This window comes from Podarcis liolepis, assembly GCF_965112155.1.
Source record: "Podarcis liolepis genome assembly, chromosome: 7".
NCBI classification, from domain to species: Eukaryota; Metazoa; Chordata; class Lepidosauria; order Squamata; family Lacertidae; genus Podarcis; species Podarcis liolepis.
The window spans coordinates 76,025,677-76,048,665 of NC_139561.1; the positions used below are offsets into that span (position 1 = coordinate 76,025,677).

Below are 22,989 nucleotides of genomic sequence, written 5' to 3' on the forward strand. Positions count from 1 at the left end.
ATGGATTTGTTTTCCCAGGGTAATAGATGGCTTTAACCCACATTATTTACGTGCGACCCCAATTTTAGGGTACACAGTCAGGAGGCACCTTGAGTAAGCTTTCTAAATTTGGAAAAACAAATAGCCACCACACATATTGACGGTACCAATTTTGTATAAATAGAGTTTGTAAAAAATTCTTATTTTCTCTCTCAGTGACTGCTGTGTGCAAAATGATTTTAAAAATAAATGAAATAAAAACAACATCCAAATACTCTTAGAGTTTCATGAGCCCTTCTGTTTTGATTCCATCAGCCAACAAAGTGGGGCATGGCTAGGCTAGGCTAGGCGATTGTAGTTTGAGGCAATAGGAGTGTGCAATGAAGAAGGAAAGAGGGAAGGAGAGCCTGTGTGTGTGTGTGTGTGTGTGTGTGTGTGTGTGTGTGTGTGCTTGACACTGCAACTCCCCAGACCAGACCAGGCATAGAATTCTTTTCTTGAAATATTTGTGAATGATTATGGGAGTGAGGCATATTAAACTGACAAAAGCTCCTATCACTGCTCACATATTTTCATCTGCTTACAAAGTTATAAAAGTGCATCAACAACTCATGAGAAGCATTTGATTCACAAATGTATTTCTTTGGTTATTGATCTATGGCAGGCAAGCAGCATCAAAAGGCAGAGGAGACCCATTTGCAGAAATCATATAGGTTAATGAGTCACCAACTTGTTAACCAGAGTTGGCGTCACTAGGCAGTCACAGAGGGCCAGACAAGAGACCCATGCCCACTCTCTGGATTCAGTCTTGCCTGATTGCTCCTCCTCCTGCTCCTCCTCCTCCTCTACTGTTGCCCTTCTGGGTCAAGTCAAAGGTCCATCTAGCCTCAGTCACAGATCTGCCTGTTCTCACAATGCATATTCTGCAGATCAGTGCTGTGGTTAGTGCTTTCATCAGCCTTCTTCTCACTCTCATTGCCCTGGGCTCAGACCACTGGGTGCTAATTGGGAATTTGAACCGTGGCCTCTGGAAATTTTGTCATCCTTATGCTTCGAGCTATATTTGTTTTACATATTCGATGGATCTAGAACCAGGTGAGATCTTCTCTGTCTTGTGCTTGGACTACTTAAGGTACGGAATTCTAAAGCAGATTGAACTGATTTTCCTTTCTAAGGCATGCAGCAGTGTGGGGGGGGGGGCAGTTGATCCTTCTTCAACCCCCTGAAGGTCCAGTGTGACTAGAGATAACACATTTACCCTGTCCTTTTTTTGGGGGGGGGGGTAAAATAGTAGGTTCTGGGACTCATATCTTGATAAAGGTGTCCTGAGTGCCAGCACAAAATGGCAGCAAAAAAATTAAAAGGTGATGGTAGTTCATACCACTGAGGCTGGATCTACACAGATATGAAAAATGCTATAAAAACACTATAAAAATATAGCTCCCAATGCTATTTACCATTGACGACGGATCACTGATATACGGTGCCCTCTCATGTCACATTTTTAGAACACATTTTTAACGTTATAATTGACCAGTGTAGATGAGTCCCCACTTTCCACAAAAAAAACCCCCTTGCATTTAATTTTTAATATATGCTGTCTGGAAGCCATTTTTGTCTGCCAAGGATCCCCTACCATATACAACCTTGCATGTTGCAAAGGATCCTGGGAGTGCTTTGGAGTGCCCACTCCATTTGCACTGTGCTCTTGGCAGGTTTGTTGTGCCCCAATGTCACTCAGTGTGAGTTGCGTGTGTTTTTCTTCAGTTCTGCGAAGCTGTGCGTTGCAGGAGAAGATCGGTGGCGTTGGGCAAGTTTCTCTGAAGAGATGTTTCCCGACCACAACTAGTCTTCAAGTTGGCAAACCTATGATAAGCTTCTTCTCCTTCTTCTTTAAATAAGAATAAACATGTGCATCCCACCACCCAGACCATTCCATTGTAATTATCCAACCTCCCGAAATTTCAGCTCCTCTTGTGGTGGTCCGACTCCTTTGTTTCAACAGTACAAACTCCACAAACACCCTCCATTTCTCCCCAAAATCATTTCTCCTGCATATTCCCCCTCTTACATTAATGGCACATGTTAGTAAAGGTAAAGGGAAACCTGACCATTAGGTCCAGTCGTGGCCGACTCTGGGGTTGCGGTGCTCATCTCGCTTTACTGGCCAAGGAAGCCGGCATACAGCTTCCAGGTCATGTGGTCAGCATGACTAAGCCGCTTCTGGCGAACCAGAGCAGCACATGGAAACGCCGTTTACCTTCCCGCTGGAGTGGTACCTATTTATCTACTTGCACTTCGAACTGCTAGGTTGGCAGCAACTGGGACTGAGCAACGGGAGCTCACCCCATCGCGGGGATTCGAACCCCTGACCTTCTGATCAGCAAGTCCTAGGCTTTGTGGCTTAACCCACAGCGCCACCCGCGTCCCTAATGGCACATGTTAATTTATTGTTAATAGCTATATCCCACACCTCTTTATACCATTCTTCCATTTTATTTTCTGCTTGCCCCTTCCACTTCCTAGCTATCATAATTCGTGTAGCAGTCAATAAATTAGTGAGCAAGTCCTTTATAGCCTGTGAACCTTCCACCCCATCGTAAATTGATAATAATGCTACCTCTGGACTTTTGGTCAGCTTTAACCCAGTAATTTCTGTTATCACCTTAAACACCTTTTGTAAAAAATAAAATAAAAAATTGTACATATTTGCACCCCCGCAGGTGAACATAATTTCCGGTTTCCTGGCATCCCCTCCAACATAACACTGAATATTTCTTGTTTATTTGATTTAATCTGACTGGTGTCAAATGCCATCTCCTAATTAATTTATAATTATTTTCTTTTATTCTTATAGACAGCATTTTCAACATATGTTTCTCCCATAATTCCCACAGCTGTCACTATGTAACTGCCCTGTTGTTTTCTTTTCCCACACCTCTTTTAATTGATCTCCTTGATCCTCCATTTCTATTAATATTTTATAAATTTCACTGATTTCCCTTTTTATAACTGTATTTTTTCTTTATCTCTCCTTTTTATTTTATTTTTTCCGAATTTTGTATATTCTTTGCAGTTCTTGTTTTCCCTTGACCATTTCTTTGTCCATTGCTCCAGTTGTATACAGTTAAACCAAGTTATTTTACTTCCTTTTAGAGCTTCTCTTATTTTTTCTTTGCTTCACATTTTCTCCACTCAGTCCTTTATTTTAAGTATTTTCTTCTCTTTGGCTTCTTTTTCAATTTACTTTTCTCAATTTACTGGGAAGTCTTCTGTCATCATCACCGGGGTTAGTGGGGAATTTGCTAGTATCAATTTTCCTTTATATTTCGCCCATATCTCAATGATATTTCTTAATAAGGGATTTTCAATATGCTGCCACCATTGTCTATTTGGTTTGATAAAAAATATATTCACTAACTTCTTCCTCATTTCCCGTATACCACTCTCTAACTATTCTCTCTCTCCTTGTTCTGTTATACCATCTATGATATATCTTAATTATACCATCTTCTTTTATTAATTCTAGGTTTTTTATCCCCATTGCAAAATTTATTAATCATACTTTGCCAACACTTTATCCCTGTCTCCGTTATCTTAATTGGTAACATTCTAAATAAAAAATTTACTCTAGAAAAAAATTCATTTTAATTATCACTAGTCTTCCAAACCATGAAAGCTTACCGTATTTTTCGCTCTATAACACGCACCTGACCATAACACGCATGTAGTTTTTAGAGGAGGAAAACAAGAAAAAAAATATTCTAAACGAAACAGTGGATGTATGATTTTTGTGGTTCATGCTGTGGCCACAGACATGTGATCTGACGGTGAGTTTGGGGTAGCCCAATGCAAAAATCCTGAGGATCCATGTGAATCCGTGCTTTGTAACCACGTTTTAAGTGGGGAGGGAAGGAAAAGCACTCAAGGGACAAGGAGCATGCGTGGGGTGTGTGGAGAAGGATGCTGCTAATAATGCAGAAGAGGGGTATAAGGGGAGAAGGATCCTCTTCTCTCCCACTTTGCTCCTTTAAAACAAGCAGGCTCTGCTTCTCTCCCTCCTCCCCGGCTTAGAGAGCTGAAAAGTTTTGCTGGTATTTAGCGAGCTGAGTGGGGAGGAGAGAGGGACAGAGAGCACGGTTCAAAGCAGCCAACCAGACAGGAGCCGCTTACACCTGTGTAAGCGGCTCCTCTCCTGCTTTGCTGTTTCAAAGCGAGCCACGGAGGAGGGAAGGAAGGGGAACCATGGATCCTCTGCTCATGACTGCAGCAGACCCCCCCCCCCGGCCATCCGTAGGCATTCGCTCCATAACACGCACAGACATTTCCCCTTACTTTCTAGGAGGAAAAAAGTGAGTGTTATGGTGCAAAAAATACGGTAATTTTCTTATATTCCTCCAGCTTTTCCTTAATTTCCTTCTTTAATTTGTTAAGGTTCTCTTGTTCTAAATTTTCTAAATTTCTTGTTATATTTATTCCCAAGTACTTCATTACATTTCTTAGTTTTTATATCTATTTTTATTTCCTTCAAAATGATAAGCTTCTAAGGATATTCAGGAATACATGCTATACACATTTTTGTCTACTTGAAGAAGCCATGGTCCAATCTGAAAAATACAAATATTTATGTTACAAAACTATAAAAATAAAAATAAAATTAAGTTTGCAAAACAATAATTACCATGTGGTTTAGGGTAGATCAATGTGTCAGTGTCCACTTACCCCCAGTGTAAATATGACATATCGGCAAAAGTCAGAAACTGAAAGATAACTATAGCACGTACACGAAAATCAATTTCAGATTTGAAATCAGCATTGAAAGAACATATAAAAACAGTTGAAAAATCTCATGCAGAAGAAAAAAAAATTGTTCCCCAGTATACTGTGTATCCAAAGGGAATACATTTTTTTTGCATACCTCCAACTGTACATAGATATTCATGTCATGTTCAATGCTATGTAAGTCACTTACATTTATACTCATATTGTACTACTTTGGCTATGTGTTTAATAAAATATTGAAAAACATTGTGAAAAACAAAGATTATGGTGAAAAGTGAAAAACATGAATTGCAAAAAAAATAGAGCTTACAGAACAAAACCATCTTCAGATATGAAATCAGCACGTCGAAATTAGGTTAGAGCAAAATTCTTGTTTCCCAGTGTTATAAACCAATTTCGTTATTAAACAATGATTATAAACTGTTTGCCAACATATTGGCTAACAGGATGAAAATAATTTTGAAAGAATACATACATCATGATCAGGCAGGTTTTCTTCCAGGGAGACAAATGAAGGATAATATAAGAAATATTCTAGATATAATAGAATATCTGAGACTTCCAGGGTGGCGCCACCGGCAATGGCTGACTCCCTTTGATCTGGAGGGACCAGCTCCGCATGAAACGGGTCTTTTCAGCTGCGGCGTAGTGGGGACCCTTCTGGAAATCACAGGCAGATGAAGCCTGTGACCGTGGGACTTGGCGGGCACCCTTAGCGCCCCCCAAACCCACAAAGGAACCCACAAACGGGCTCCGAAGTGAAGAGGGGGAAGTGGCGTGGTGCTGTGAGTTAATTGCTTTTTCTGTGGAGCGAAGCCGCATAGCTGTTGCCGGAGAGCGTTGCCTTTTTCCTGGGACAATTTGGCATCTAAAATAACCAACTGTGAGTACTGGAACATTAAATATTTGGACTTGAAATAAAAACTGGCGAAATAAAAAGGAATTTGGACTTTAAAATTAACCCTAATTTGGTACTGAAATGGGAAGGTTTAAACAGGAAGTCACCCTTCCGTTTCCTTGTAGTCAGAACAAAGCAAAGACAACGCAAACTAGAGCCTTAAAAATCACTTTTAAAGGATCGACTTTCATCATTTTAAATCGCTGAACCCCCCTTCGGTAGCAGGAGAAGAAGGGGGACTATTTCCTGAGCTGTTTAAACCTACAGAAGTGAAGCTAAAGCAAAGTAATTTTCCACTGTCCTGACCCTGGAGCGGGGTGTCAGAATTGATGTTTGAAGCTCATTGACCAGAAACAAATGTCTTTGACAGATAGTTAAAAGAAGAGAAACATTGTGACTCCATTGTTTCCTTTCGTCTTTCAAAAGAACAAATATGGACAAAATATCTTTAAAAAGAAACTTTGTTGCTATTGTTTTCAAGAAAAAGAACAACCAGAATTTTTTTCCCCTAGAGGGGAACTGTGAAATTGTAACTGAATCCTGGGAACTTGCAGCTGTTACTGATTACAACTGTGGGAAAGGATTTGTGACCTTGTAGGACAATGCCTTCAGAAGCACTGTTGGGTGCTTTCTGTAAAATAAATGCCCTATTGGATCAGTTAAGTCAGAAGATGGATTTTATGACTAATGCGGCCAGAACCTTTGAACAGGTAGTGGGAAACTATATGGAGGCCACTCAGGAACCAAAACAGGAGCGTGCCATGACAGAACAACTGAAAGAAGAGGACCTTGCTGAATCTTGGGCGCCAGGGATGGAGGGCCTTTTGGCCCAGCAGGAAAATGAGCCTTTGGATTTGACAAATGAACTTGGAAAAAACCAGATTTGGAAAGACAAAGTTTGGATTGATTTGGAAATGGGGGGTTGGACTGACCCCCCTATGCAGGGATGTTTGGACTTTCCGAGTCTGGCAATGGGCCGTCAGAGGTTTGGAGCTGCTGGGACTCCCAATCTTAGAGGGAATCTGAAACATGTTTTAAAATACCACATGGAGTCTAGTCTGGACTATGAGAAAGGGGCTGATTTGTTGAAATGGGTCAAAAACACTACCAAGCAGGAGTTATCATGAGTGAAAGGAAAATATGAAGAAGAGCTACAGAAGGGACATGGAAGAGATTTGAAGGCCTCGGATATAAGATCACCAGGTTAATGTGCCAGATTAATGGGTTAAAAAAAAAGGGACTGACAATCCCGGGACCGGGGAGAGGAGATGCTGGAAGAAGATTGAATTGTGTTTTTTGTTTGTTTGTTTGTTTGTTTATTACCAGAAATGTTTTATGAACGTTGGAAAAATGTTGAAATGAAATTACTTGGCTCTTGTAAAAATGTTTAAAGAATTAGATAAAAAGGTAATGGTTATAAGAAGCTGGTAAAAATAAGATTTATGTCTTAAGTTTTAAGATTTTTTATAAGATAAGATGAAAATAGAATAAGGTAATGTAATGACAGAATATTATGAATTATGGAAAGGATTTGCTGTGACAATTATCAATCAAGATACAAGAGATGGGAGGAGGAGGAAGTCATGGAAAGAAGGTAAAGAAAGTGGAGAATTTGAAAGTGATGGTTTTGTTTTTTCTTTTTGTTTTTCTGTTTTTGTCTTTTTTCTTTGTAATTTTGTCTTTTTTCTTTGTAATTTTAAAAATTTCTTTTTTCAATAAATATCATTATATATATAAAAAAATAGAATACCTGGGAGCAAGAAATGAAAAACAGCAGCATTGATGTTTGTAGATGCTGAAAAAGCCTTTGACTCTTGTCTCTTGGGAATTCATGAAAAAAATTCTTGAAGAAATGGGCTTTGGAGAAAATTTTGGGAGAGGGATTCAAGCAATATATTCGGATCAAAAAGCAAAATTAATTGTAAATCAGGTGATAACAGATGAATGTAAGATACAGAAGGGAACAAGGCAGGGATATCCTTTAACACCGTTATTATTCATTTTGGTCCTAGAAGTCCTGACGAGAACTATCAGGGCAGATGAAAATATCAGATGAATTATGGTAGCGAAAAAGACATATAAATTGAAAGCATATGCTTATGACCTTGTAATTACAGTGGAAGACCCCAAGAATTCTGTTCCGAAAGTCCTAGAAAAAATGCAGGAATTTGGGCAGGTGGCAGGCTTCAAATTAAATAAAAATAAGACAAAGCTGTTAGTAAAAAACCTATCAGAAAAGGATAACAAAGTATTTATCAGAGTATAGAAAAAGAAATTCATAAAAAGGTTAAATATTTAGGAATTTGGCTCACAACCAAGAATATAAATACAGTGGTACCTCTGGTTACAAACTTAATTCGTTCTGGAGGTCCGTTCTTAACCTGAAACCGTTCTTAACCTGAGGTACCACTTTAGCTAATGGGACCTCCCGCTACCGCTGGGCTGCTGCCACACAATTTCAGTTCTCATCCTGAGGTAAAGTTCTTAACCCGAGGTACTACTTCCAGGTTAGCGGAGTCTGTAACCCAAAGTGTTTGTAACCGAGGTGTTTGTAACCAGAGGTACCACTGTATCTTTAAGGATAATTATGAAAAGATTTGGAAGGAAATAAAAAGGAATCTAGAAATATGGGGTAGAATGCGACCCGTGCATGTGCAGACGCGTCTTAAGTTTACTTCAGGATGCGAACGGGGCTCCGGAATGGATCCCGTTCGTATCCAGAGGTACCGCTGTATGCAGATTAATTCTGAAACAGGACAGAGTGCATACAAAACTGATATGTGTCAGATAAAAACTGATTGATCCATCCATGGGGAGAAATATTACATGGGACATCTGCAGGCTATTGCCAAATCCCACAGATGCATTTAACCTTTTTTCTTTCTCTTCCTTCCTTCCTGAAAGATTCGTACCATGCTACCCGAGCCTTCTTGTTCTTCGGGGTGATCGCTGGAGCCATCTCTTGCATTGGTCTTTGTTGCACTTTCTTTCCCTTCCAACTTGGCTCCATCTCCAAGACTAAGAGCTCAGCTATAGCCAGCCTCATTGCAGGTATCATGGGGGTTCTGAGCATCTATGTCCACACTAAGCCCAAGCCCCTGAAACCCCAGAAATCAGAGCTGTAGACTGTGTTTAAACAGATTCCGTGCCAACAAGACGAGCTCAAATGAAACATATTCATTTCACAAAACACTATTGGCAGAACTAAGTTATACTCAGAATAGACCCACAGAAATTGATGGATATGAATAAGGGTGAAAAATGCCCTTCCCCCTCTCCACCTCCAGTTTCAAAGTTACAAAAGATGAGGGGGGGGGATGCAAAGGGCCTTCATAACCCTTCCGGGGAGGCTGCTTTCCACCTGCTATGCTGGAGTTAGAAAGCAGCCATGTGGGGTGCCTTCAAAAGCCACACTGTGGGGAGCAGTGGCTTCCATTGAATGAAAACCACATTCCCCTTCTTAATAATAATAATAACAACAAATGTTTATTTATGCCCAGCCAGAACCGGGCTGAAGGTGGCTAACACCAATAAAATTACAATAAAACGTAATAGAAAAAGAAAAAGAAACAGTTAATTAAAATATGGGTTAAAATATAGGTTAGAATACAATTTAAAATGCAGCCTCATTTTAGTAGTAACCCATAAATCAAAACCACAAGGGAAGGGAAACATAAGGGTCAGACTGAGTCCAAACCAAAAGCCAGGCGGAACAGCTCTGTCTTGCAGGCCCTGCGGAAAGATGTCAAATCCCACAGGGCCCTGGTCTCTTGTGACAGAGCGTTCCACCAAGTCAGGGCCAGTACTGAAAAGGCCCTGGCCCTAGTTGAGACCAATCTAACTTCCTTGCGGCTCGGGACCTGCAAAGTATTGTTATTTGTGGACCTTAAGGTCCTCCGTGGGGCATACCAGGAGAGGTGGTCCTTGAATATAGCTTGCTTCTAAAACCTTCCCCCTTTCACCTCATGCTGCCACAACCAAGCAGGATGAAGAATTTGCCTGGCAGGAGGAGCAACACTGGGAGGTAGCCAGTAGCAGTGCTGGCAGATCTGAGCCTCTGGATCCTGAGAGCATGAACCACTAAGTTGGCAGGCAGAGGAGCCAGCAGAGCAGGGCAGTGGCTACTACTTGTACTGGCTATCTGTCAGTGAAGCCCCGGTGCTGACAAGAGAAGCAGAGGCAGGCATAGAGAGAGAACAGTTAAAAGTGGAAGGCAGAGAGGAGGGGGAGCGCAGCTGTAATTTGAGCTCTGAACATAGGGGAGAAGAAGGACAGGGCCAGAGTGAAAGGCTGCTGAGTGAGAGCTCAAATAGTGAGTCAGATATTGGAATGCAGGAAGTATTCTCTCCCAAATCTCGTCGGATGACAAAAGTGGCTGAGACACGTGAAAGATACCAGAAAAGAAGGTGAGGGCTTCCGTGTTGGGGAAGGGGGAGGAGCTTAGTCTGGGCAACTCCATCTCCTGGGGAGGACGATGAGTAGAGGAGCTCCGTCCTAGTTTGTTATTTTAGCAATAAATCTGAAATAATTAACAGCAAGAGTCGTCTCACGTTTGTGGGAGAGACCAAGCCGTAACATTATCCCTCTACATCTCACCTGCGCCACCCATTCACCACCATATTTTACATCGCTACCTGTCTGTGTTTGAGTGAACTGCAGAGTGATGACACACTTACTTTTTTTATTATATGTAACTGATACGTATATAAAAAAGTTAAACAATATAATATGAAAACGATGTGAAAAATAACAACCATAAATATGAAAAACTGTTTAGAACAGCATCACATAATGCACAATCGATTCAAATCCAGGACAGATACTAGCTGGGATAAAGACTGTAGCAGGTTTGTTGAATGCGGAACATCTTTAGCATGCACCAGAGAGACAATAATGGAGGGGCCTGTCTGATATATAATGAGAGGGAGTGCCAAAGTGTAGGTGCCACTACATCAAATACCCGATTTTGACATCATGTGGAGCGGACCTCCTCATAGCCTGGGACCTGCAGGATGCCATCTCTTGCAGAGCACAGTAGTCAGCTTGGGATGTAGGGGGTGAGATGATGTTTTAGGGCTCACTGGTCCATAGCTATATAGGACTTTGTACTAATTTTGAACCTTACACAGGGTTTGATTGGCAGCCAGTGCATTTCTTTCAGCTGTAGTATATATGTTGGTCATATTCTACCCCAGTTAGTAGTTGATCCTCTCCATTTTGCACTAACTGCAGCTTCCAGCTCAGCATCAAGGATTTAATTTACAAGTAACTTGATAACCTGTTGTATATTTTCTTCCTAGCTGGTTGCGTCCTGATTGCCATGGCCACCTTCACAGGGTGTTTGACACCACAGAGGAGTTCTGAATGGTCTTATGGATGGTCTTTTGGTTTGGGCTGGGCCACCTTTCCTCTCTTCCTTATTACTGGTGAGTATGTGTCAGATCAGAAATGCTGAAAATACACATCTTTATTTAAATGTTTGCCTTCGTGCAGCATTGTCAGTGGCATTATTTAAGTCTGGGCTGCTCTACAGTGTGTCCATTTGAACACAGAGGAAAGCTGGTGTGTGTTCCATGTAGAAGATTCAAAATGCACCTTGTAGTTCTGTGGAAGAGAATATATTTTTGCCTTCCTCACGGATGAGGAAGCGAGGTCAGCAGTCCAGATATCTTGGGTGGTGTTTTTTCTGCTCCCCCTGTTGCCCTAACCAGCCCCTTTTCTCTTCTGACAGGTGGGCTGGCTTTCGCCTTGGATAGGGCTGTGTCAACAGCAGCATGAAGAAAAGGCTGTGCTTCCACTTCAGATGACACCCGGGGCACACAGACCCAGCCTGCACTGGGGCGAGTTGGAGCTGGGGGGAATTGAATATAATGTAGGGCTGCCATATTTCAAAAAGTGAACATCCGGACACAAAAGTTGTTGAACTTCTGTCAAAGTTGTTGAGGTTTTTTTTAGTTTTGCCCAAAGTTGTTAAGCTTCCATTGCAAAATCTCTAAGGATTTCATCTTCAATAAAATTCGCCAAGATCTACACTTCCGACATGGACCGAATACCCGCTATGTCTGGGAAATTCCGGATGTATGGCAACTTTAATGACAAAGTGGCATTGTTATAAGTCCAGCAAGGTGGTTAAGAAACTGGGAGTTATTTACTGAATGCTGTAGAACAGAACATCTCCAATTGGTGGGGGAAGGATGATTAAAGTATTGTATTAGTTTAATGTATGCTGCTATTACCAGTTAATAATGGTGATGAACATTATTATTACTATTATTATTATTATTATTATTATTATTATTATTATTATTATTATTATTATTATTATTATTATTATCATCATTATCATCATCATCATCATGTAAATTTATTTATTTGGTTTTTTAAATTAAAATTTTACAATAACGTGTCAATATACAATACAGAAATAAGATTCCATATATAAAAGGACACAGATTCTGAAGCCAAAAAGACAGCCTGGTTATAAGGGTGGAAGCATGGGTTTGGATTTAGAATCAAGAAGTCTAATTTTGCTCCCAGCAGACTACCCTGCAAAGTCATAGGAAGCAATGGAACCTCTCTCTTCTCCATCCCTTGACATGTGGCTCTTTCTCTCCCTCATGCAAGATTTGGGAGAAAAGCAGTCGTTCTTGGATGTGACTTTCTCTTTAACAGAAGGTTCCCACACACAGCCTATTTATTCCTCCCAATATACTTGCAGAAAACTTATGTGGAGGTTAGACCATATCCGGTCTTCATTCAGCATCCATCCTGATCTTTCTTGGGGAGTCATATTACAATAAGCATTCATCCTGCCTTCGCCCTGATTTGTTTGTCAAGTGTTTATATGTGTTCCCAGTAATAATTCACTCATTTCTCACTTGTCAATGCATTTCCCAGCACTCCTCCCCAATCACACAAAGTCTGGGTTTTCCCCACTGAATTCCATTCAGAGTAGATTCATCGGAATTAATGAGCCTACGTTAGTAGGTTAACATTGGCTATAACCCTGATTCCTTTATATTTTTTAAAAAATATGGATTTGTTGTCCAAGGGGAATAGATGGCTTTAACCCACATTATTTATGTGCAACCCCAAATTTAGGGTACACTGTCTGGAGGCAGCTTGAGTAAGCTTTCTAAATTTACCTCACATGGAAGTATTTGGAAAAACAAATATCCATGATGCATATTGACGCTACCAATTTTGTATAAATAGAGTTTTTTAAAAATGCTTATTTTTTCTCTCAGTGACTGCTGTGTGCAAAATGGTTTTAAAAATAAATGAAATAAAAACAACATCCAAATACTCTCAGAGTTTCAAGGTATAGGCAAAGGGAACCCTGACCATTAGGTCCAGTCGTGACTGACTCTGGGGTTGTGGCGCTCATCTCGCTTTATTGGCCGAGGGTGCCAGCGTACAGCTTCCGGGTCATGTGGCCAGCATGACTATGCCGCTTCTGGCAAACCAGAGCAGCGCACGGAAATGCCGTTTACCTTCCCGCCGGAGCGGTACCTATTTCTCTACTTGCACTTTGACGTGCTTTCGAACTGCTAGGTTGGCAGGAGCTGGGACTGAGCAACGGGAGCTCACCCCGTCACGGGGATTCGAACCGCCGACCTTCTGATCGGCAAGTCTTAGGCTCTGTGGTTTACCCCACAGGGCCACCCACATCCCCAGAGTTTCATGAGTTGCTCTCAAATGGTTGTGGGAAACCTGTGTTTGGCAGATTCTTCTGTTCATTTAACACAGGGTTGGCACCATGAAGCTTACAGTATCTGAATTATAGATAAGTGGAGAGACAGGATTGTGATCCGTCTCTAGACCAGGGTTTCCGAAACTTTGGTCTCCAGCTGTTGTTGGACTACAACTCCCATCATCCCTAAGTAGCAGGTCCAGTGGTCAGGGGTGGTGGGAATTGTAATCCAACAACAGCTGGAGACCCAAGTTTGGTAAACACTGGACTAGACAATCGATTAGATGTTACAACAAAAACCAACCTGATACAAAGAGAATTGGGAAACACTGCTGTAGACCAAGATGGAGTGGGGGGTGGGGCTTCTTCAGTCCCATGGCCACAATCTCTTCTTTGGCAACCTTTTTGGTGGGCCGTGCCACTCTTACTTTCATACAACAGACCACATTCATAGAACAGACCCATGCAAAAGACAGAGGTTTCTGCACTGCTAGAATCACACATGCATGGAGCTTATTTCTCACTTGTTACTCAACATACAGTGGTACCTTGGGTTACAGACACTTCAGGTTACAGACCCAGAAATAGTACCTCGGGTTAAGAACTTTGCTTCAGGATGAGAACAGAAATCCTGCTCCGGCGGAGCGGCGGCAGAGGGAGGCCCCATTAGCTAAAGTGGTGCTTCAGGTTAAGAACAGTTTCAGGTTAAGAACAGACCTCCAGAATGAATTAAGTTCTCAACCTGAGGTACCACTGTATTCAGGTAAGGGCTGTAGCTCAGAGGCAGATCAACGACTCTGCATGCAGAAGGACTCAGGTTCAGCCCCAGGTATCTCCAGGTAGGGATGGGAAAGACCCATGCCACAAATTCTGGAAGACTACTGGTAGTAGACAATACTGAGCTTGATGGCAGTGGGTGCATGGCCAAGCTGTTCTGCTTATCTCCCCATCTTCCTCTCTTGCACAGATACCATGAAAATTTAAGGGCTGCCTTTTTACAAATACTTAGTATATAACTAAATTGAAAATGGGTCCCTGCTATCACAGTCATTTCTCTGATGGGAGAAATGTTGTGTGGCGCCCTGGAAAAGAGGAGACTGAGAGGATATATGATAGCCATCTTCTAATATCTCAAAGGCTGTCACATGGAAGATGGTGCAAGCTTGTTTTCTCCAGCTCTGGAGGGTAGGACTTGAACCAATGGTTACATGAAAGGAGATTCTGACTGAACATCAGGAAGAACTTTCTGACAGTAAGAGTTGTTTGACAGTGGAAGGGTCTCTTCCGGGAGGTTGCGGACTCTCCTTCCTTGGAGGTTTTTAAGCAGAGGTGGGATGGCCATATGTCATGGATGCTTTAAGTTAGAATCCTACATTGCAGGGGTTCGGACTAAATGACCCTCGGAATCCCTTCCAACTATGCAATTTCATGATTCTATTCTTATTCTTATTTTAATCATACGAGCTGACTTGATGTACTTCCCTTGCAAACCATCCAGAGAACCCAGAGTAGAGTCGTATCTTGGTTGTCAAACAGCTTAGTTCCCAAACGTTTTGGCTCCCAAAGTTAATGCCGTAAACCCAGAAGTGACTGTTCCGGTTTGCCAACTATTTTTGGAAGCTGAATGTCCGATGGGGCTTCTGCATCTTCTGATTGGCTGCAGGAGTTTCCTGCAGCCTATCAGACGTCACGCTTTGGTTTTCAAACGTTTTGGAAGTCTAACGGACTTCTGGAACAGATTTCATTCGACTTCCAAGGTATGACTGTATATGAATATTGGATTTATTTTTTAAACAACAAGAGACCATAATAATAAATACATTTAGGCTGAGTTCTGAATTACAACTCCCACGATCTCTCACTGAGGCTATACTATAGTCAGGGGCACCAACTATAGAGGGCTGAAGCCCCTTCAATATTTGAGGACAGGGGGTGAGGCCCTCCCAGAATTAAGGGGGCTCCAAACAAATCAGCCTCTTGCCTGCACCCTCTGCACTCCCCATCCCCTGCCACTGGCAGGTAATTGGTGGCACGCCAGAGAGGAGCAGGATGCATGTAGGGTGATCTTTACTTTCCTTGCTTTGTAGCCCCGCCACTGTCAGGGTGCAGTGGGGATTTCTGCAAGGGGGGGAGCCTGAGTCTCCCCCCACTGCATACCCGAAGCAACAGACCCCTGGCACCTTCCACCTGGTGCATGATGTTGTGTGTATGATGTCACACAATGCTGGACCCCCTCGATGTTGGCGCCCCTGGCTGTAGTTCAACGACATCTGGAAAGCGGAAGGTCTAGCGCCTGGGCCTAGCACAGAGCGTACTGCCTGATGACATCATCTGTTTGTGACAGCACAATATTCAGAAGGCATCACGGAGCAGTGGCAGTTGGCCATTGGCTGGGCAAGCGGCACTTCGGCAGGGCAGCGCACACCCATGCTCAGTCAGCAGCACACCTGAAGTAACATGAACATCTCCCTTCCCTGGGCTCATCATCCTGAATCTGCTTTGCAGTCGCAGACCCAACGTTTCCATCAATGTGCAGCCTGGAGATTATCACAGAGATTTTTGCTGCCCTCTGCTTTCTGCTTCACATCGCTGCTCTGTCCACAGAGCACTGGCTATCGAACGTCAATGAGCACATGGGGCTGTGGAAAGGTTGCCATGGAACACAGTGTGTGTTGTTCGGGCTACAAGTTCCACGTAAGTTCGTCTTTGCCTTGGGCTATGAGTACAGGAGGTGTGGTACCCTGAAGTGGCTTAGAGCTGCTCTTATTATTTATTAGGTAAAGGTAAAGGGACCCCTGACCATTAGATCTAGTCATGACCGACTCTGGGGTTGTGGCGCTCATCTCGCTTTATTGGCCGAGGGAGCCAGCGTGCAGCTTCCGGGTCATGTGGTCAGCATGACTAAGCCGCTTCTGGCAAACCAGAGTAGTGCACAGAAATGCCGTTTACCTTCCCGCAGGAGCGGTACCTATTTATCTACTTGCACTTTGACGTGCTTTCGGACTGCTAGACTGGCAGGAGCAGGGACGGAGCAACGGGAGCTCGCCCCATCGCGGGGATTCAAATCGCCGACCTTCTGATTGGCAAGTCCTAGCCTCTGTGGTTTAACCCACAGCGCCACCCACGTCCTATTATTTATTACCCCAGTGCTATTTTTCTAGAAGAGGAGGTGCCACAGCTCCCCACGAATGCCTGCCTTGGTCTCTTATGATGTCAATGGTGCCCACCTGAGAGGTGCTGGAACTGAGTTCTGGCTGAAAAAAAGCCCTGACTTACGCTATGTATGTGCTGCTCTTCAGACGGGCCTTACAAAGCGCTTTTCATAAGTTTATTACAAGAAGCATCCCTTTACAAAATATTAATGTTACAATAGAGTGGCTAAAACAACTTGTTTGCTTGCAAAAAGCTGCTTCTTTTCCTTCCCCTCAGAGCAAGATGATCCTTCAGATACTTCTGTGGGAGCTGGGTGGTGACAGTTCCTAAAGCTTCTTTCCTCAGTCCTCTTCATTTTGAACGTTTCCTGCAGTTTGGTCCTTCAGTCTGCTGGTAGTTCAGAGTGACTAGGGATAATGCTACACAGACACACACACAGTGCCAGATTAAACCCAGTGAAGGCCCCTGGGCAGTTGAAATCAGGAGGGATCATAATTTATCTTGTGCGCTCTAGTGGGATAACATTGAGGGAGCAGATAAAAACTGACCTCTCTGTCCCTGGAGGGAAATATTGCATGGGAAGTCGGCTGCGCTATCGTCTAGTCCCATTGATACATTTAACCCCTGTTCACTCTTTCCTCCGTCTAGCATACATGCAGGCTACCCGAACCTTGATGTTGCTGGCGTTGTTAGCTGGAAGCTTCTCTTTGTTTAGCATTACTTCCATCTTCTTCCAGTGCCCCTTTGGCTGCATCTCCAAACCAAGGATCTCAACAATATTCAGCACCATCGCAGGTATGGTGGGGGTGTCATAAGCATCTGCTTCCACAGACAGCCAAGCTGTAGCTCAGGGCTAGAGCATCTGTTCTGCATGGAGAAGGTCTCAGCTTCGGTCCTCAGCATCTCCATGTGGGGCCAGAAGAGACCCCTGGCCTCAATCCCCCAGAGCTGCTGCCTGCCACTTTAGGCAGTACTGGGTGAGATAGGCCAATGGTTCGGACTCAGCATAAGGCAGCTTCCTGTGTTCCTTCGAGTTTGGTAACTAACTCAAAGCCAACCCTTGACTTGGAAAAATAAAACAAAATAACTGCCCACTCCCCAGATCCTATGCCAAGAAGGCTTGAGCTGAAATGGAAAGCTGAAATCAATACACATGGCAAACTTAAGTCCATTGAATACAAGGCGTCCCCTCTGATTAGGGCTGATACCGCCCGAAATCCAGCAAAAATAAATCTTAGATGGCCTTAAAGATATGCACAGGATTACAACCCCTAAGGTGGCTTGAAAGGGGAATCCTGCAAATTCATGGACGATAAGGCTACCACAGGGTTGCAACAGGATTGGCAGCCTCCGGGATTGGGACTGGAAAAAGAAGAACAAGAAATTTATTTATGACATCCCACTTCTTTCTCCAATGTGGCTCACCCTCACAAGAACCCTGCAGGCTGAGAGACTTTGACTGGATCAAGGTCGCCCAGTGAGCTTCATGGTGGCGGGGAATCTGAAACCTGGTTTCCCGGGTCCTAGTCTAACATTCCAACAACTATGTCATACTGGCTGTCAAGCAAGCATAAAGGTAAAGGTAAAGGGACCCCTGACCATTAGTCCAGTTGTGGCCGACTCTGGGGTTGCGGCGCTCATCTTGCTTTACTGGCCAAGGGAGCCAGCATACAGCTTCCAGGTCATGTGGCCAGCATGACTAAGCCGCTTCTGGTGAACCAGAGCAGCACATGGAAACGCCGTGTACCTTCCCACTGGAGTGGTACCTATTTATCTATTTGCACTTTGACATGCTTTCAAACTGCTAGGTTGGCAGGTGCAGGGACCGAGCAACGGGAGCTCACCCCGTTGCGGGGATTCGAACCGCCGACCTTCTGATTGACAAGTCCTAGGCTCTGTGGTTTAACTCACAGCGCCACTTGCGTCCGTCAACTATGCTATACTGTCTGTCAAACAAGCATAAGGGGTTACTATTACTGAGCTCAAAAGAGGAAGCTTTATATTGAATCAGCCCAGTACTCATACCCTCCAAGTGTCCCTATTTCCCAGGGACGGTGCCAGAATGATGAAAGCTATCCCGACTTCTGATTTGATCCTGGAATGTCCTTATTTCCTCCCCTAGTGCTGTTGCCACAGAGCTTGGGGAGAAGGAAGAGCTGGTGCTTGCCCTGAGCAGCAGTGGCGGCTGCAGTGGTGGCTGAAAGGGAGCACCCCATTCCTCTCCATGGAGATTGCCGACTCCTCCCTTTGACAGCTCTTAGCAGCTGTTGGAGAGAGGGCAAAGTGGAGAGGCTGCTGCCACTGAGGCCCAGCTAATGCACCAGCTCTGAGGTGCAGGCAGAGGGCAGGGCTGCCCTGGGCAGGAAGATAGAGGGGGAAGAGTGGAACGCAAAGAGCCTAGAATTTTTTTATAAATGCCTCGTGCATCCACATCTAATCTTGCCCCTTTCTAAAAGTTATGTACTGGTATGTGCCAAAGAATACAGTAAACTTGGGCTTAAGGAGTTTTCTCAGGACAGCAGAGGGTGTGTCAGAGACCAGGCTGAGGAGAGCTACTCTGATGAGGAATGGTGTCCAGGATGCAGATGCCCAGGAGCAGTGGAGCATTATAGATTTGGAGCAGTGGTTTGCAGAGGGAACTAGTTTGGAAGACAACAGCTGGGCAGAACTCAGTGGGGAACAGCTAGGAGGAGGAGAACAGGGAGAGAGAGAATTAACAGACTCCCTTTCGCTGGAAAGTGTCCAAGTGCTCAGTCCAAGGTCAAGGGGAGCAGATAAGGTAGCTACACAGAAAACCAAATGGTTGCGAGATCAGGTTGCCAGATGAGGAAGTGATGGGGGTGGCTTGGGGGGAAGTGGGTGGAAACTTTAATTGGGAGCACCTTTCTTCCGAGAATGGAGTCTTTGTTCTTTCACTGTGAACATTAAATTCTCTTTAACTGATAAGAGACTGTTTTCACTTAGTTCTGCTTATCCATGGCCAAACGGAGGGAGGAAGCCGCTTCCTTGAAGCCTGACAGGTTTGTGTCCTGGTGGTGTAGTGGGGGTGGGGAAACAAAAATTGGGGAGGTTGAGGACGGTCAGTTGGGTGAGTGAGAAATGCCCCTATTTTCATCTGAGGACTGTTGGAGGGTATGAGTACTGTCTACACTGACAGGTAGCAGCTCTCCAGGGATTCAGGCAGGAAACATTTCCAGCTTTGATGAGCTCAGGATTGAACCAGTTGCTCTGCTTTACACATCAACTATGCGTGTTTCTCAGAGGAATCAGATCGACACTGGGGGAAAGGGGAGCCTGGGATATGAGGCTCTAAGAAGTTTTATTTGCTCCTAGGCTTATTTGTTCTGGTTTCGGTATGCGTCTTCACCAGCCATATGCGACCAAGTGATAATTCGGGGTGGTCCCTTTACTTGGCCTGGGCCTCGATTCCTCTGTGCCTTATAACTGGTGAGTATGCGTGGCATGGGACATACTGAAATGTATTCACAGAATCTGAAATATACTCGGAGTCGAGTGTGGATTTCATGCTCTTTATTCAGCTCATAGTAGTGAAGAATGGAAGTTCCCCCAAAATGTCTGCTTTATATACATTATTTACACAATGGGTCCCACGAGGTTGGCTAATTCTGGGATTCTCCTGAAGGCCAATCAGGTTGAGGATTCACTTCCACCTGGAGTTAGATTGGGTGGCTCCTGCAGACCAATCAGACTGCTGCATTCTGGATCCTATTGTTCTAGGACCAATCAGACTGCTGCATTTTATCATATTCAACTCAGTACATAACAGAATCGTAGAGCTGGAAGGAACCACAAGGGTCAGGGCCGTTTTTACCCAGAGGTGCAAGGGGTGCGGGGTACCCTAGCGTCGAATTCTGGGGGGCGCCAGGTGCCCGCCCCTGAAGCCACTGAAGCTCTTAACTGTCTACCTGTTATGAAATAATTAGAGGCATCTTGTGTGAAGGCATCACTGGAAGGGGTGTGCGCCAATGGCGGTAGCTGGGCTGTGGCCACACGGCTGCACCCAGGGGACCCTGGCCCTCCTGTTGGCTTGAAGGAGGTGCTTCCCAGAAGCGCTCGTCCGCAGCCGAGTCCCTTCTTCTGCGCTGAGGCGCCGACGCTGAGGTAGGGGCATGAGCAAGTGGGGACCCTTGTGGGCAGGAGCAGGTCACAGAGTACGGCTGGAGGAGCTGCAACTTGGTGAGCCTGAGGTACAGTAGTGGCGGAGCGGCCAGTCTGGAGCAGCGCTCGCCCCACTGCCAGTGCCGCGCACCCTTCGGCTGGCATCGTGCGGGTGGCACTGAGTCAGCCCCACACCTCGAAGGCTGCTTGCTGCTCCCCCTGGCTTGGCCCAGCCCCCACCCACAACCAGCGGGGGGGAGAGATGCACCTCCAGAACAAAGAAGGGGCAGCAACGTGTGCTTCCTCCTGCTCCGCTGCCTTCAAGACCCTGCTTCCCTCCTCCGGCCCTGCCATCATATTAACAGGCCTCTCCCTGACACTTTCATGGGCCATAGATTATTTAATAGCCATAGGCCTAAGTAAAGAGGAATGTTTTTGCCTGGCGCCTAAAGACATGTAATGAGGGCGCCAGGCGAGCCTCTCTGGAGAGAGCATTCCGCAATCAAAGAGCCACCACAGAAAAGGCCCGTTCTCTTGTTGCCACCCTCGGGACCTCTTGTGAAGAAGGCACGTGAAGAAGGGCCTCATCCATCCCTAGACACTTCCAGTTACCAAACTTTTCCATCTATAAGACGCCCCCTTGTATAAGACTCCCCCTATTTTGGGGGACTAAAAATTTCAAAAATGGTGGTGGGGAGATTCCCCAAAGTTGTTGAGCTTTACCCTCAGTGGTCGCAGAGGGGTCTTTGCAGCCCACGCTTTGATCCTCTCGCTGCGCCGCTGTTGCTGCGCCCTCCTTTTCCCCCTCCTGTCTCTGTCCAGCCTCAGACTCACCAGGACTGTAATAGCTATTGCAAGGCAACCTGCTCACAAACCCTGTGCAAGCACTGCATGTGGGAGACTTCTACCTGCGCATCCAAACGTGCCTCCCGCTCCCCTCCTCCTCCACAGGGCTGGGGGAAATGCGCTAATTAGGGGATTGTCATTAAAAACAGGGAAAAGAAAAGCCCTCCCGCCCGTGCGTTTCCCAGGGAGATCAGGCAGAGCGTCCCCGGGTCTGCCCCAATTTTGAGTGCAGGTCTTTGCAAATGCTCCCTACCCACCAGAAGGGAGTAGTTTTCAGCACAGGAGGCCGGCTAATTAATCAGCCGTTTGCCTCAGTGCCTTGCGTATACTTGGCATGCTCGAATGGCCACACAAAAGCTTCAATTAGATTTATTTTTAATTGCACAACTCCATCCATAGAAATGCACCAAGGCTATCCGCTGCTGTGAGCATTGCAAAAGCCACTTATCCTCTGTCCCCTCGCTGAAAAAAGCAGCAAAAGGCTGACCAATTGCCACAATGACAGCCAATCAATACCAGCCCTTGACGCAGCCACCAGTAACATTCTCCGACTCGTGGCAGCAACCAATCCCACAATGCACTACCCATGTTTAAGACTACCCCCAATTTTCAACATGATTTTTGAAGGAAAAAACCTTCTCTTGTACATGGAAAAGTATGGTATATCCAGGACTAGCAGCTTGTAGAAGACTCAAAATGCACCAACTATGCAGAAGAGAATAGTCCTATCCAAAGATATTCTACTTGGAGATGCCAACATCTTTAAGTTGGACTAGCACTAGATTGGACTAGCACTATTGGGTTTGCATTTTGGCCTGTCGGAATGGTAGAGTGTGGAGGATCAGAGCATGATCCCACCTGCGAGCCAGAGAAAGATTGCTGGGGTCACAGATCCACATGTCTCAGGCGGTGTATCATTCTGCTCCACCTATTGCCTCAAATAATCCCTTTTCTCTCCTGACAGCTGGGACTGCTTTGGTATTGGATACTGCGATGTTAGACTGAGCAAGACAATGTGACTGTTCTGCCATTTCCCATGACGTCTGAAGCTACATTGATAAGGTGTGGTGCAAAGATAGCCTGCACTGAGGCGAGCTGGACCTGGAAGAAGAGGCTGTATTTTCCCCTTGGTGGCAGAATTGATGCATTATTTGCCCCCCCCTCCCTATAATATTATTGCTATATATTTTGGAAAGTGGTTTGTCCCTTTGTCCTCTGTGAGTTCGAACGCTTCTAATGATATTGTCACCAAAAAGCAGAAGCCAGTTTTTGTCTGTCAGGATACCGCTGGGCACCATTTTCAATCCAGATAGTAGAGAACAATGGTCCAAACCGAAGAAGATGTTGCCAGATGTGCCACAGTGATTTCCAGGAATGAGGCGCTGTTTTTGGTCTATGTTTGGAAACTGCCGTCTGCCATTTTTAATTCAAGATGGCACGCTGAAATGCTCCCAACTGCGCTGGTTATATAATTTATAATAATAATTTATTATTTATACCCCGCCCATCTGGCTGGGTT

The 22,989-nt window shown here is 44.6% G+C and overlaps 2 protein-coding genes across 2 annotated transcripts; both read left to right on the plus strand.

Annotated features, from left to right (window-relative positions):
- Nucleotides 1-867: 867 nt before the first annotated feature.
- Nucleotides 868-11,951, plus strand: LOC310712353 (lens fiber membrane intrinsic protein-like). The gene is made up of 4 exons (XM_083515313.1): nt 868-1,074; nt 8,564-8,710; nt 10,960-11,085; nt 11,391-11,951. The coding sequence occupies exons 1-4, from the start codon at nt 894-896 to the stop codon at nt 11,435-11,437; spliced, it is 501 nt and encodes a 166-aa protein (XP_083371439.1). The 5' UTR covers nt 868-893; the 3' UTR covers nt 11,438-11,951.
- Nucleotides 11,952-15,723: 3,772 nt separating this feature from the next.
- On the plus strand, nt 15,724-22,665 carry LOC310710497 (protein NKG7-like). Its single transcript, XM_083511367.1, has 4 exons — nt 15,724-16,046; nt 17,154-17,300; nt 19,839-19,952; nt 22,435-22,665. Exons 1-4 carry the CDS (start codon nt 15,881-15,883, stop codon nt 22,473-22,475), a joined length of 468 nt encoding a protein of 155 aa, XP_083367493.1. The 5' UTR covers nt 15,724-15,880; the 3' UTR covers nt 22,476-22,665.
- The last annotated feature ends 324 nt before the right edge of the window (nt 22,666-22,989 follow it).